At 41.8% G+C, this 13802-nt stretch overlaps 1 protein-coding gene across 1 annotated transcript in view; it reads right to left on the bottom strand.

Moving 5' to 3' along the window:
• Positions 1–13802, bottom strand: part of TRPM2 (transient receptor potential cation channel subfamily M member 2) — a 276857-nt gene that overhangs the window by 193312 nt on the left and 69743 nt on the right. Inside the window, exon 11 of the mRNA XM_078656292.1 lies at positions 5528–5649. Coding sequence (XP_078512418.1) covers positions 5528–5649 — 122 coding nt within the window. The remainder of the gene's footprint in view (positions 1–5527; positions 5650–13802) is intronic.

Below are 13802 nucleotides of genomic sequence, written 5' to 3'. Positions count from 1 at the left end.
AACGCTGCTTTATTTGTTTGCTTTGGCTAGGTAACATTTTGATTAATCGGGTGGGTTAATTAATTAGTAAATCTTGGGGTGGATACAGAATCTACATTATTTCTTACATTAATACTTTTCTTGTGTTTGTTTTATATTAGAAATCATAAGTTGCCTGCTTTTGGGCCTAGTCACTTGAGTCGCAGAAAAGAGCTGACTTGTAATTCTGCAAAAGTCACGAGACGCCCATTCTGAATTATTCGTCAAAAGCTGCGTTCACAAAGCAAAAACTAACGTGCTATCGTCATTCTGTCGGACATGGCCAAGGTCAAAAAAGAACATTTTGTCAGTCCTTAACTTGGCATCCGCGGAAGTCAATTGAAAGTCAATGGACGCTGCGAGAATGACTTTATACAATTGTTGCAATACAAGGAAGCTCCTGGTTGCACTCGGAAGGGACAATGGTCTCTAAGAAATATGACTTAATGGAAGTTTTGAAAAGTGGGTGACATGTCACTTGTCACTCTCAGCCAATGGGACGTCGAAGATTTCTGAAAACTTTCCTTTGCGTAGTTTAGTTAGCGTAGAAAGGTATAAAAAGTCATGCCCCTAGGGATGGGCTGGCTGCTGCTTTTTGACTTTCCGATGAGGGTGATGTGCTGTCGGACTTTGCGTGGAGCACGTAAGAATCCTCAAAGAACTTTACTTTAATTTCTATCTATTTAGCTCAGTTAAGGAATTAGGTTTTAGAAATGCTAAACTTTAAATATTCACTTTGATTTTGATTCACTTGCTTAAATTGTATTTTTCTCATATTTCTTTACAATCATGCTTGCTTTATTGCAAATAAAATTCATTTATAAAACTATCAACTTATATACCATAATTTAGTAAATAAAATCTTACTTTTGACAAACAAGCTGGTCTTGATTATTCAGAAGTGTAGGTTACTATTAGCTAGATCACGTCGCCAATGGTGGTCATTTAAATGGTTAAGTTTTATTCTAATGACAATATTCCTTTCGCAGATGTATAAAATGTATATAGTTTGTAGATAATGTGTATATAGATTTAATCTGACCACCTGATTCAGTAGGCCCAAAATATGTCAGGTTTATAAATGGGTCCATATTTAGTATAGAATTTTGTTTATAGGTTATGAAGTTGGGTAGCGTTGTTTATGATATATTTTCTATAGGCCGCTGGATCATGACCAATGAAACCACCGGGTATCAGCAAAAGCAGAAGACTCGGAGGGCCGCTCTCATTAAATATTTGCCTGCTGGAGGTCCTGGAAAGGGAAGAGGGAACCTCTTTTCTTGGAGTCCTGCAGTCTTGCACCTCCACCCCATCATCCAGTGTTACTGCTGTTGAAATTTTTCTCCACTGAAAGAGTTCATATGGCCCCTGCCCCAAGTTGAAGCCCAGGAGCCAACCCAAATGAATAAAGCCAGCATTATCCATTTCAGGGACATGCCATATTGGAAGCAGGGATGAGTACAGGTCCACTACAGTTCCAAAACACCCAGATACTGATCTACTGATATTCCTGGAGCTCACAAGAGAAGTACAGGTGCAAAGCAGAACCCCAATGCTTTGGAAAAAGAACCAAGACAAGCAACTGGAAATGCTTGCTGTTGTGCACCACTAAGCTGAAAGTCCTGGCAGGGGAACATTCTGGCATTTGCATCCATGGATGAGGCCTGGGAAGGGAATAGCACACAGTTGCTGAAAGGCTAAATGCCTCGCTGAAACAACAAAAAGACCCCGGATGGCGCCTGGAGATAGGGGCTGAAGAATCACCCACAGAAACTTACCAAACTTAGAGAAATCTAAAGCGGCGCCTTTAGAGACAGATGGGGACCCATCGATAGTGGGGGGCTTTATCTTGAATGTAAACACGGAACATGAATAGGGACATAGCTGGTTAACTGACACACTATGGCATGGGAATGAAACATGTATTAGAATGAGGAAAGGTATGTTATCTTTCCCAAAAAAATAAAGAAATTGTAGACATATACAAAGCTTCTTATCCTTTCAAGGGGAATGGTCCAGAGTAAAATCAGTTCCAATTGAAGAGCAACAGTTGTGAATGAGTAGAGGGCAATGATTACATGATAGGATAGGAATCTTCTCCCAAAAAGTTTCATTGCATGTGTTTTGGGAAGGGCATATTGAGTAACCCTGGGCGAAGTACAATGCTACGCTCGTGTAGTTTGCGATGTTTGCGCTACTTTGCACTATGTGAATTGCACGTAGCACAGTACAAACAAGCGTAGCGGTCATTTTTTGCTTGCTTGTGGTCCTCAACGCCAAGTTGGCGACCGCAAGGGAGCAAAATGACATCCCAGCGAGACTTTTTCCTTGTTTGCAATCCGCAACATCAAGTTGCCGATCGCAAGGGTGGAAAATAAACCTCCCGGCGAGATTTTCAACGCGGGGAGGTCAGGTTTCTCATTGCGAGTGGTCGCGTATGCTCGCGACTGCTCGCGATGAGAAACTACCAGTCCGCATTGAGAAAGCTGCTGCTCGAGTAGAAATCTACTCAAACGGCAGAAAACGACCACTTGCACTCTGTAAGATGCGGTTTGCACTGATTGCACAGTGCGGACAAGCATCTGGCGCTGTGCAATCAGCGCGAACAGCATTTTGCACAGTGCACTACGCAGTTCGCGTAGCTACGCGTAGCTCGCGTGGTGCGAAGTGCACTTCGAGTAGCTACGTGTAGCACTACTAAGCGAACTACGACCAGGGTTAATGTTGAGTGGAGAGGGAGGGGGCAGTCTGAGGCCCACGCCTTGATGTGAGGTGTTATAAAGTTGAGATAGTTTACAGTTATAGCCTATCTGTGAGGACTATAGAGACATTAGTATGGTTGAAAAGGGGTACTACTATTAGGTAGACTCCACCAGTTGTGGTTACATCAAAAAACACTATTTGCCCCTAAAATGGCAAAGTCCTTGACATGCATGACATGGAATATCCTTTGTCTTTAAAACAAGGTGTGCTCTGAAGCCAGGAAGCTGACCTAGGGTACCTCCAGATAGCTAATGAATGGAAGTTCATTGGGAAGGAGAATTACAGGGTAGCCTGAGGCTCAGGATACACCACCGGCTCCAGGAAGTCAAGGTAGTAACTTAAAAAAGCAACCTCTTTACAGCCATATCAAATATTGACCGACCAAGCAGGATGATCCAAAGGTATGGTGGGGACTGGGGAGGGGGGACAAATGCTCCTAGTTAGAGATTGTACCCCCAGACATCCAGTGCAATACACTACAGGCATTAGAGCACTGTGGCAGACCTTATGGACGCACTGACATTATTGGGCAGCGACTTTAAATTAGTTATGGACCTTTGGGAGCTATGAGATTTATTAACACATGGAGGGACCTGCACAACACTGAGCAGTGTCTCTCTTATTACTCTGAGGCTCAAGAAACGTTTTTGCATTGCGACCATCAACAGATTCACAGTCACCAGGTACACTACCTGGGAAGTAGCCGACCAGACCCAATGGTAACTTTATCATTAGTATCCAGGAAAAGATTTGGAGATTGGAGGCTAGCATCATAGCGCCTGACACACACGTAATTGGCAACCTGTTTCAAGCGACAGAAAAATAGTTCACTTACATTGAGAGGATGGTTGAAAGTATGGCTATATTTGGCCCTACTCGTTCCTAATAAAGGGGAGCCTAGTTGTTGGGGAATCTGGAGACACATGAGAGAGAAGGTGAGAATGTAGCATAGAACAAAAAATCTTACAGCTGGGGAAGCCATGTGTGCATGACCCATGTAAACAACTAACAAGGCAGATGTACAAAAAAAATGAAGACACATCACGCTCCCAAATGACCAACAAATATTATACCTGAGCAAACAAATGAAAGTATATAATATAGGAGACACCACCAGAAGATGATTGGATTGGCTAAGAAAGCAAGAAGAGAGAATAATACAGGTAAGGGAGATTAAGTCATGTGGATTTCGTAGCTCCAAAATGATAAATCTTTCAGAGAAGTGTGGGGATTCATATTAGATTCCTCAATCTAACAACCAAGAGTGTAACAAAGATTGCTCATAGATGGAGAGATTGCATTGGCTAAATTGGCTATTATCTCATTATGATCTGGGAAGACCAATGGGCCAGAAGGACTACCCATAGAGTTTTTTAATAAAATGCCTCAGAGACTTTCAGTAGACTCGAGAACAACCAACGTGGTTCCGATCCACAGAAAGGGAAAGCCCATGTTCAAACGCACATCATTTCACTGCTTATCATTACTGAACAGTGATATTAAAATACTGGCCAAAGATCTAACCAACACACTTGACCACTAATCGCTGACCTGGTTCACCCAGACAATGTGGAGTTTCTACCTCAAACATCAACCATCCACCCTTCATAAGAAGTTCATCAAGCACAGTGACAAGGAGAAAATGTACTTTCTTGATATTTAAAGCACAAAGTTGGCATGCTCTGAACCTTGCTGTGCACTAAACTCACAGAGAGAAACAACGTATTACTCTGCGGGAGCTATCATACAGCGAGCCTCAGGGATCATTTACACAATGGTCAATTTCTAAGGACCTGCCACAATTGCACCGATAAGTCAGAATATTATAAAAAATACAGCACACTTAGAAAAAGGAAAAAACCTCCAAGGATTAACGGTCCTGCCTGCATTGGCGCTAGGCAGGCACAAGTGTGCCAGTGCAGAGAGAGAGAGAACAGGAATTTGCTGTATCTTAGTAGACATGGAGCATTCCTGCCCTCTCCATTTGATGCAGTGGCAAATGTTAGTAAATCTGCCCCCAGATGTGTGGCCATCGTACGGGCTGCCGAAAATCACTAGAGCTTGATGGCCAACAGACCCAAGTAAGGGGGCAAGCACAACGTTTTTTTTTCCACCTGAACATTGAACACATGACTGCATTCAAGGCTGCCTGAAATCCTTACTGGACCAAAGAAAGAGAGTGACCTAATCCTTTCTATTTTGTTTGGCAATCAACCGAGGCTGCAGTGTGAGCCCTTGACAATACTGAAGCTTGAAGGCTGGTAGACCCAGGTAATAGGTGGTCAAATATATCTTCTCAAGCCTGAAGTTCAAGAGTAAGGCTCCTTACTGAGTGGCCGCAGAGCCGGGTCACCATATTCATTGGTTTTTCTAGATTGTCTGTAATCCATGGAGCTGGCAGGTAAATAGGCCAATGTTAGGGAGAGGAGATTGAAGGCAAACAGACTCAACTACATAACTTGTATGTGAACTTGGAATTGGCCAAGGCTCCAACTAAGACTTTGTAAAAAGTGACCGTGAAACACTTGAACCTGAGGTGTGAGGTGTTGAAGCTTTTTTGGGGCATTCATGCAGAGGTCTGTGTCTGTATTTTAGCTCTATTAAGAATCAACTGCCAGCATCATCCAGTACGGGATAAGGATGAGGTTGTTGGAACATCACAAACACATAAAGACTGACAGAGTATTAGTACCTAGTCAAACTACAAAGCTACAGGGTTCCAGCTCATCCAGCGGGCACTGCTCACCTTCCACTGCTTGTCATCGGTGAAGATGTCACTCTTTGCGATATCCACTCTGTTCCAGGACACGGCGAGCTTCAGTTGGTAGTCCCAGTTCTCATGGCCGTGGTGATCAAGGCGGTGAGAGGCTACAGCGGCAGCAAGAGGGTATGAAAAGGGAAAATGTAATTTGCTGTGTGACAACTATGTTAACAAGTCGAAGTGGCAGTAAAGTTTCAAACTACCCTATACAAAACCATGACAGACAGCAAGGAAGAGCCTCACTTTACCATGCCATCTACCTTTGCTGTAACATTAAGCAGAAGATACATGGGAAAAAGTCATTGGAATTCTAATTATATTATTTATAATGATAATAGATCATATAACTGATTAAAGCACATGGTTTTAGCACGAATCATGTCACCAATACAGTAACAAATCAGTAACTAACTCATATGTCATACATAAGAGCAGTTTTCCTAATTTTGGTTGATCTTCACACGGGTCAAGGAATAGGAACCTTTTGTCATTGGGGACCGGGATAGAATGCCTGCTCTTGGCCATAACTCTTAACTGAGAGGATGACTAGTGCAAGCATGGTAGAGTGAACAGAGAGTGGACAGGTAGTAAGATTTCCTTTGCACTAGGGGCCCGATGTAGGTCGGTCGGTAACGGCCGAAAATCGGTATTTTCGGCCGTTACCGACCGGTATTCAGTAAATGGTATGTAGGGCCACATATTTCACAGAATCGGTAAATTTACCGATCGGTAAATTTACCGATTCTGTAAAATACCGAATCGGTATTTATACCCGATACCCTACCAGGCAGGCTTTAGGCGGGCTACCAGCACGGTAGATCAAATATTTCGATTTACCATGTTGCGGTGGGGGACGGTACTCCTTGGCGAAGGCAGCCTATATGTCGCGTTTGTAGACTTGAGGGCTGCCTTCGACCTGGTCCCAAGGAGTAAGCTTTGGGCAGTTCTGAAAGGGATAGGGGTCCCACCCGAGTTGCTCACCTTAATAATGCGACTTCATGAGTGTAACTTTGCCAAAGTCCAATGGGGGAGGAACGGGGAATCTACTGTTAATTTTCCCGTTGAGCGGGGTGTACGGCAGGGATGTGCAATGGCACCCCTGCTATTCTCCTTATTCATTAATGGTATTGTGGATAGGATGTTGGACGCTAGCATGGATGCACCTTCGCTAGCGGGCATCAGGGTTCCGATCCTGATGTTCGCTGACGACACCCTAATTGTGTCCAAAACCCCAGCTGGACTCCAGCGTGCCCTAAATATATTTGACACTTTTTGTAGGGAGTATGGCCTTGAAGTCAATGCTGGCAAAACAAAGCTGATGGCTTTCTCCCAAAGGCGCCGACCCCAACCAAGGGTATCTCTGAATAACATTGAGCTCGAGGTAGTAAATGTTTTTACTTATCTTGGGGTAGAGATATCGAGCAAGTTAGGTTGGTCACGCCATATAAAAAAGGCGGTACTTAGACATCAGCAGATTGCCGGGGCGCTTCGGGTAGAGCAAGCTAAATCAAAAACTAGGCCTATAAGACCGGTCCTAATGGTTTATGATGCCAAAGCTTTAGGGGTAGCCCTATATGGGGCAGAAGTATGGGGTTTTGAGAGGCTTCCTACTCTACAAATATCAGAGAATAGGTTTCTGAGAGGAATTACGGGTCTCCCCCAGAGTGCGCCATTAATCCCGCTTGGCCTTGACCTAGGGAGGAGATCGGTTAGTGACCGTGCTCGATTAAGGCCTATCCTCTATTGGAGACGGCTTTGGACGACCCCAGAGATCCGACACTATGCTGATGGGTTTGTAGCCTTAATCAAATCAGACACGTTTCACAAAATATCATGGTTAAAGACGCTCAGGGTTGTTCTTGGTGAGCTTGGTCTCTCTAACCTTTGGGAAAATCCCTCTGGGGAAGTATTCCCAAGTAAAAACATCATCAAGGCCATCTATTGAGATCATGTAGAAGAAAGGCTCTGGAGGAGTACACAATCAGAAACCAAGGGGGGTAGATCCCTGGAAATAAAGCCGAGACCTGTACTAGAAATGTATTGGGACAGTATTACTGTCCGGATAGACAGGAAGTTATTTTTCCAGCTAAGGTCAGGTTCTCTCCCCCTGAGGTCATTGACGGGTAGGTGGAGGAGTGCTAACACCTCATGTTGCCCGGTGTGTGGTGCCCCCAACGAAAGCATAGCTCATTTTTTATTTCTGTGTGAGGCCTATGCAAATCCAAGGAGAGTATGGTTGGCCCCAGTCTGTAGAAACCTTGGGGTATCAAGTGGTGTTGAGGGGTTGAGAATTATTTGTACCTCCACTGACATGCCCATTGTGCTGGGAACAGCAAAGTACTTGGGGTGGGCATGGTCCATTAGGCGGAGGGCTTTATCACTCAATATGAATTGAAATCTTATAGTAATTTTAAATATTCTTCTTGTTAAAGCTTGCACAACTGCTTAAAATGTATTTTTTATGTATGAAATATGAATTTTAATTGCAATGTATTTTAAAATGTATGACTTTTAAAATGTATGTTTGTGCTTTTATGAGTTTATAACTCGAATAAAGCTTTTTCAAACATTTATACTTATTCGGTAATTTTGATATGTAGGTGGGACTCTTCTGAGTCCCACAACCCTTACCGAATCTGTATTTTACCATCAAATATATTTGATGGTAAAATACCGATTCCGGTGTGCATGCACATGTGTGCATGCACACCTGTGCCATATGACAGGCAGACCTGCCCTTAGGGCAGGTATGCCTGCCACATGGCCCCCGAATCTTTTTTGGGGGTGCTAGAGGGTGTCAAAGTGACACCCCCTGCACCCTTGTCAAAATCTGTATTTACCGATTCGGTAAATACCGACCGGTAATGCCCCATTCATTCCTATGGGCTTCAAAGCCCATAGGAATGAATGGGGCTTTACCGGTCGGTATTTACCGACTCGGTAAATACAGATATTTACCGATTCTGTAAAAGGAACATCTGGATGTTCCTACATATCCACCCCTTAGATTTACCTACATCGGGGCCTAGGTTATTAGCATCAAGTACAAGAGATAAGCAAATTTGGGCCACCTCCTTCCATGAGGAGAAGAAACTCATGGCCTTTCATCTGTAGTGCACGAGAGAGGAGCCCAAGTGACCCCTTTCTTATGGGTTCACTCCAATACTGGCTCATTTACTGCAAGGCAAAAGAGAATTGGAACTTTAATAAGCCATCCCATCCTGTTGTTAGCAAAAGATGCATTGGGCATCTGGTCAGCCAGGTAGAATAAGACTAGGGTATTACACTCAAGATGGGAATGTAAGCAAATGGGTCTGGCTGTCCAAATGTAGGTGTCTGTGGAGTACTGGGAGGTGAAGCGGGGAGCGTGCAGCCTTAAATGTGATATGTACTAATTAAATTTTGGCAGGGTTACAATCCCTACATCTGTCTGATACTCCAGTGTTACACGGACTACATCATTTGTTGAATTTGCTTGTATAATAGTCGTATGCTATAAGCATTGGATACCAAGATGCCTGATGAGTCTTTAAATGAAAAAACATACATTTATCTGATTTCTTGTTACTGTGCATACATTAAACCATTTTGTCCTCGATTCGTTATCCTGGGCTTCCATATTTGTTCTCTCTTGTACAATATGTACTTCTCCACAAAGAGCACAGGGTTGTTGGGGATGAAGAAAAAAGACACTCTCAAACTGAGGAACAACCTAGACTCTTCTAAGCCCCAAAAAGCTAAAGATGCTAATACACTAGAAATCACAATAATCTAAACAAATATTGTTTAATTGCAGTCTTCATTCCTATTGCAGAAATTCAAGGAATTCATGCTGCAAAAAGGACACTTTAATCAGCATAGTTCATTGCATGCATCAAAAACATAATAATATAAACTAGACAAACTAACTACATAGCCATAAAACACCAAAACAAGCTAATTAGATTAATCTAATCAATCAAATTAAAGTTAAAAAACAAAATCCCTATTGTGAAATAAAAGTCCAAGGTGATGAAGGAGGAACCCAGTCCAATTTTCTATTCCTCCTTTGGTCCGGACAACAGCGGAAAATCAAAAAATATCAATGCACATTTCAATGGGTTGTTAATTATACCACCTTCATCAGGACTAGTCATACTCTAAATGATGAAAAAACTAGCAATTACACCTAAATGATAATGCAGTGGAGTCTATCACAAAATAGTAAATTGTCAATCAATATGAATACATATGGACAAATCATTTAGCACAAGATTTTGGGCTGGTCAACTACATTTAGTACCATTGCATTCCATGTTCTTAAATATAATAATCTCACAAATAAACATTTAATTCGAGCCCTGACTTTTGAGGTGTAAACAGTGCGTAAAGATGTACCTTGTTTGAGTATGAAAAATAGGCCAATGTACAGTCACCACAATAGGTCTCAGAAAATTTGACTGTGTACTCCATGTACGTTATTAAACAATATTTTAACATAGGCAGTTAGACCTAAACATTTATCCTTAGTCCCATTCCAATCCATGATCTTGCTGATTAAAAAGGACCTCTTTTGTTTTAGGAATTACTTGAATTTCTGTAATATGATTTTTTAAATTAAAATACGAATAAAGTAAGTACTGATGCAATATTTGTTGACATTAATGTGATTTTCTAGTGCATCTTAAGCTTTTTGGGGCTTAGAATGGCCTGGATAGTCTCTCAGGATGAAGTGCTCCTCAGCATAACCAGTTATTTGACTCTCCCTTTTACAGAATCCCAAGTATTTTCTACTACACTTGTACTCTCTCCACCTGGCATTTCTTTTCTGCAGTTCCAGCTTCTTGAAAAGCTACTTTTCTTGTTTTGCTGCTACAGTTGCTTCTATTTACCCCAGGATTAAAGGGATACCTACCATGCCATCCATTTTGCGGAATACTTACACATGTTTGATAATGAGAATTGAGGTGTGATTCTATTTTCCATTGCAATATCTTTTATAAATGGGGACCTTTTGATGTTGTTAGGTTTGCTTCTAGGCCTGGGCTGACAGGTGGAGCTGGTTTTAGGATGGCCCAAGATCCCTCCAGCCCTTAGATGCATAATCTGTAACTTCGAAGGGTTTTTGTAAATTAACTGGTGGCCATGCAATAGGTTGCTCCTTTTCACTATAAAGAGGTATTTATCAGTTTGCGGCCAGTTTGTCATTCTGAGGGTGAGAAGTATAACAGAGATGCCAATCTGATGTCTAACTCCTATCTTGTTACAGGTTTATTTACATCTCCTGCAGTACATTTTGCTAATGTCTGGTCCTTGTATGTGGTCATAGCACCTTCCTATATCTCTTCGTGTTTAAACACTCCCTCTGGGAAGAGTTCTTCAATGCAGCACTCTTTATCCTTGTCAATGTTTTATGATTGCTTTACCCATTTTTTTCCCATATTGTTTTCCCAAGTGGAGTTCCACTGTCCATCCGTTTTCAGTAGACTGATGTTACTGCACCTTTATTTCCTGGGTGTGTAAATCTCAGCTTGATTTTACTGGTGGAAAAAATGTGGCGGGGGAACTAGGTGCATTGAAGCAAAGATCCTTTCCCTGGTCAGTACCCATAAGCCTCTCTGTGAGTCAACATTCTCCCCTTCCCCCACCTCAGCCCTATTCACCCTAATTTTGACTTGTCCCTCCCATTAGTATAGCTTAATTTCCCAAAGTTTCCATTCTGCCTCTTCATGATCTGTCCATAGAGTCCCCTCTTCACTCAGGGCTCTTTGCCGTCCCACCACAAATTGTGGCATTCCATTGAGCTTGATTATATTCTTTAAAGATTCTGCGACAGCTATAAATGTGTGAACGGCCAGAGACACTAAGCAGTTCTGGTGATCTTTTCATTCACTGACAGTGGTAGTTTCTTATCAGACAAGGCGTTGACGTTGCTGGAACACATAGAATTCTGATTTCACTAATACGGTTCAATATTTAAACCCACTGGGGTCTCTTCTGAAAGCGATACATGTCTAGTCATCCCATTGTTTTGTATCTTTAAGAAATATCTCTTGGTCAGATGCGGTCCAATTTATTGTCAGCCCAGCCATTGTGGCAAGTGTAACCATATCTCAACTGACTAGCATCATCCTCTTTTATTATTCTAGATTCATCTTCAGTCACACTGGGGAAGCCGACCTTCAGTCATAGATTTTGTGAGGGTGGCCTTTAGGGAATGGTCTTAGGTGCAGACCTTATGCTCCACTAGCCTGTGGAGCTTTCCATGTGACTGCTTTGGAGCACATGCCATGGCTTGCTGTCCCTAAGGTTCATGCGTGAGTAGACTGTTACCTTCATCTCCGCTTCCTAAACCCTCACTCATGAAAAGCTTGGCCTTGGAAGAGCTACGTTGTTGGTTCACGCTGACAATGCATGCCCATGGACTCAGACAAAATTGGTCTCATTATAAGCAAGACTGGTACCTCCGGCTGCCAGCCCATCAAAGTATATGAGCCATTTGTAATTAGGACTTAAAAGAGAAAATATGGGCCACTGGTAACACGTATGTGCAACCACAGGACAAACGGGATTTCAGCTAAACTACAAAATAATAAGTTCTATTAGCACAATCAACATTATTGAAATGCAAGGCACCAAACTACCCAGTGGTCATTGGTCTGTAAAAGTCTGTAAAATGTATCTGTCATTGGAAAGATTTTATTTTGTACTTGAGGCACCTTTTTGTGTAAAATATATAAAGCTTCCATAAGAATCTAACTCTTCTTAGAGAATCTCACTGCTACCAACAATTTGACCTCCTAAGACATATTTTTCATTACACAAAATAAAGGGGCCAACAGGTGTGACCGTGTACATTGACAGTATGGGTTGAATCAATAGCTTCTGACCTTGATGATGAAACTAGAGACCTGTCTGGTGATACTGCCTCCTTCTTCTCCAGTATCTCGTAAATCTCTATTTAATTTAAAATACTCTGTGAGATTATAGAATTAACAGATAAATGACTGGCCATTCCTGAGAGACCTAAGATTCCCTGAATGTCCATTGAAGAACAATGCAGGTGCATCAATCCTCGTCCGCATCCTCAGTGGACCCACACATAGGGATTTGAAAAGTATAAGGGGGAAGATGAGAATGAATAAATAAAGTTACATCTGAAGCTGACATTATATATCACAGTTTAACCGCATCGGTGCGGCGCATTTTCCCGCTGTGCGCTGACTTTTTGAAAAACCCGCGGTTCATGACTAGCTCAGCTCGTCATGAGCGTACGAGAGGTGTACCTCATGACGAGCTGAGCTCGTCATCAGCATCGAAGGGGTTAAATAACAAACACATTCTCTGTATGTCTCAGATAGGTATAGAATTGCACTGATGATTGAGTCCTTAGCTCTCTCACCACCCTTCTATATCATTATAATTCTTTTAAGGATTGAATCAACCTCAACACATTTTGAAGGGTCTAGCACAGTTTATTATCTTTCAGAAGAGCAATGGAGTCATACAAGGCCAAAGAGACTTCAAGAAGGGAGCAGACCAGCTCAAATGCAATCAGAAAACCCATATACGTCTCCTGACAGAACCTCAGACACAGACCTGTATTAGTTTAGATGGTCTGAACATAACAGCAATGTTTAATTTCTTAGTGTGAGTTCACACTTGGCAACACATTACTGTCTCATTAAATACAACAAATGCAGTGTCACATTTTAAAAACGGTGCCTGAAATGAGTGTTCAGGACTGTGATAACATATTATTGAGAAATTGCGAAAGATGTTTTCAATTTCTTGATATATTCTTACCAAGAGGACTTAGCAATCAATTAGATTAGCATATATATGTTTTTATTTTGAACTACAATGAACACTAGGGAAAAACAATTAAAATTATTTTTCGTTGGTCACCTAATTGGACTTAGTGGTTTGAAACACATCTACCACAGTCTGATCTAAGTCCATGAAGATGTAGCCTTTCTGCACTCAGGGACAGAACATTTTTTTCTTGAATATTTTTTATGTTCCAATAACCTTTAGAACTGTAGTGACTTTGGTAAATAGCAATAGTCTTTCTCTTTGAAATCTGCTCCTACATTTTTTCAAGTAGTAGATTTGTGTGCTACAAGCGAGGGGGATTCCACCAGAAACTAATTGGCTTAGAAAATTTGGAATATATAATGAAGCTAATTATAAGATTTACAGAATTTAAGAAGTACTGAACAATGATTCCAATATTGTGCGCTACTCTTCCAGAGGATGGTACGCTACAAATGAGTTATTT

Source organism: Lissotriton helveticus, chromosome 8 (assembly GCF_964261635.1).
Source record: "Lissotriton helveticus chromosome 8, aLisHel1.1, whole genome shotgun sequence".
Classification (NCBI taxonomy): domain Eukaryota; kingdom Metazoa; phylum Chordata; class Amphibia; order Caudata; family Salamandridae; genus Lissotriton; species Lissotriton helveticus.
This window is presented reverse-complemented; position numbering and strand designations above follow the sequence as displayed.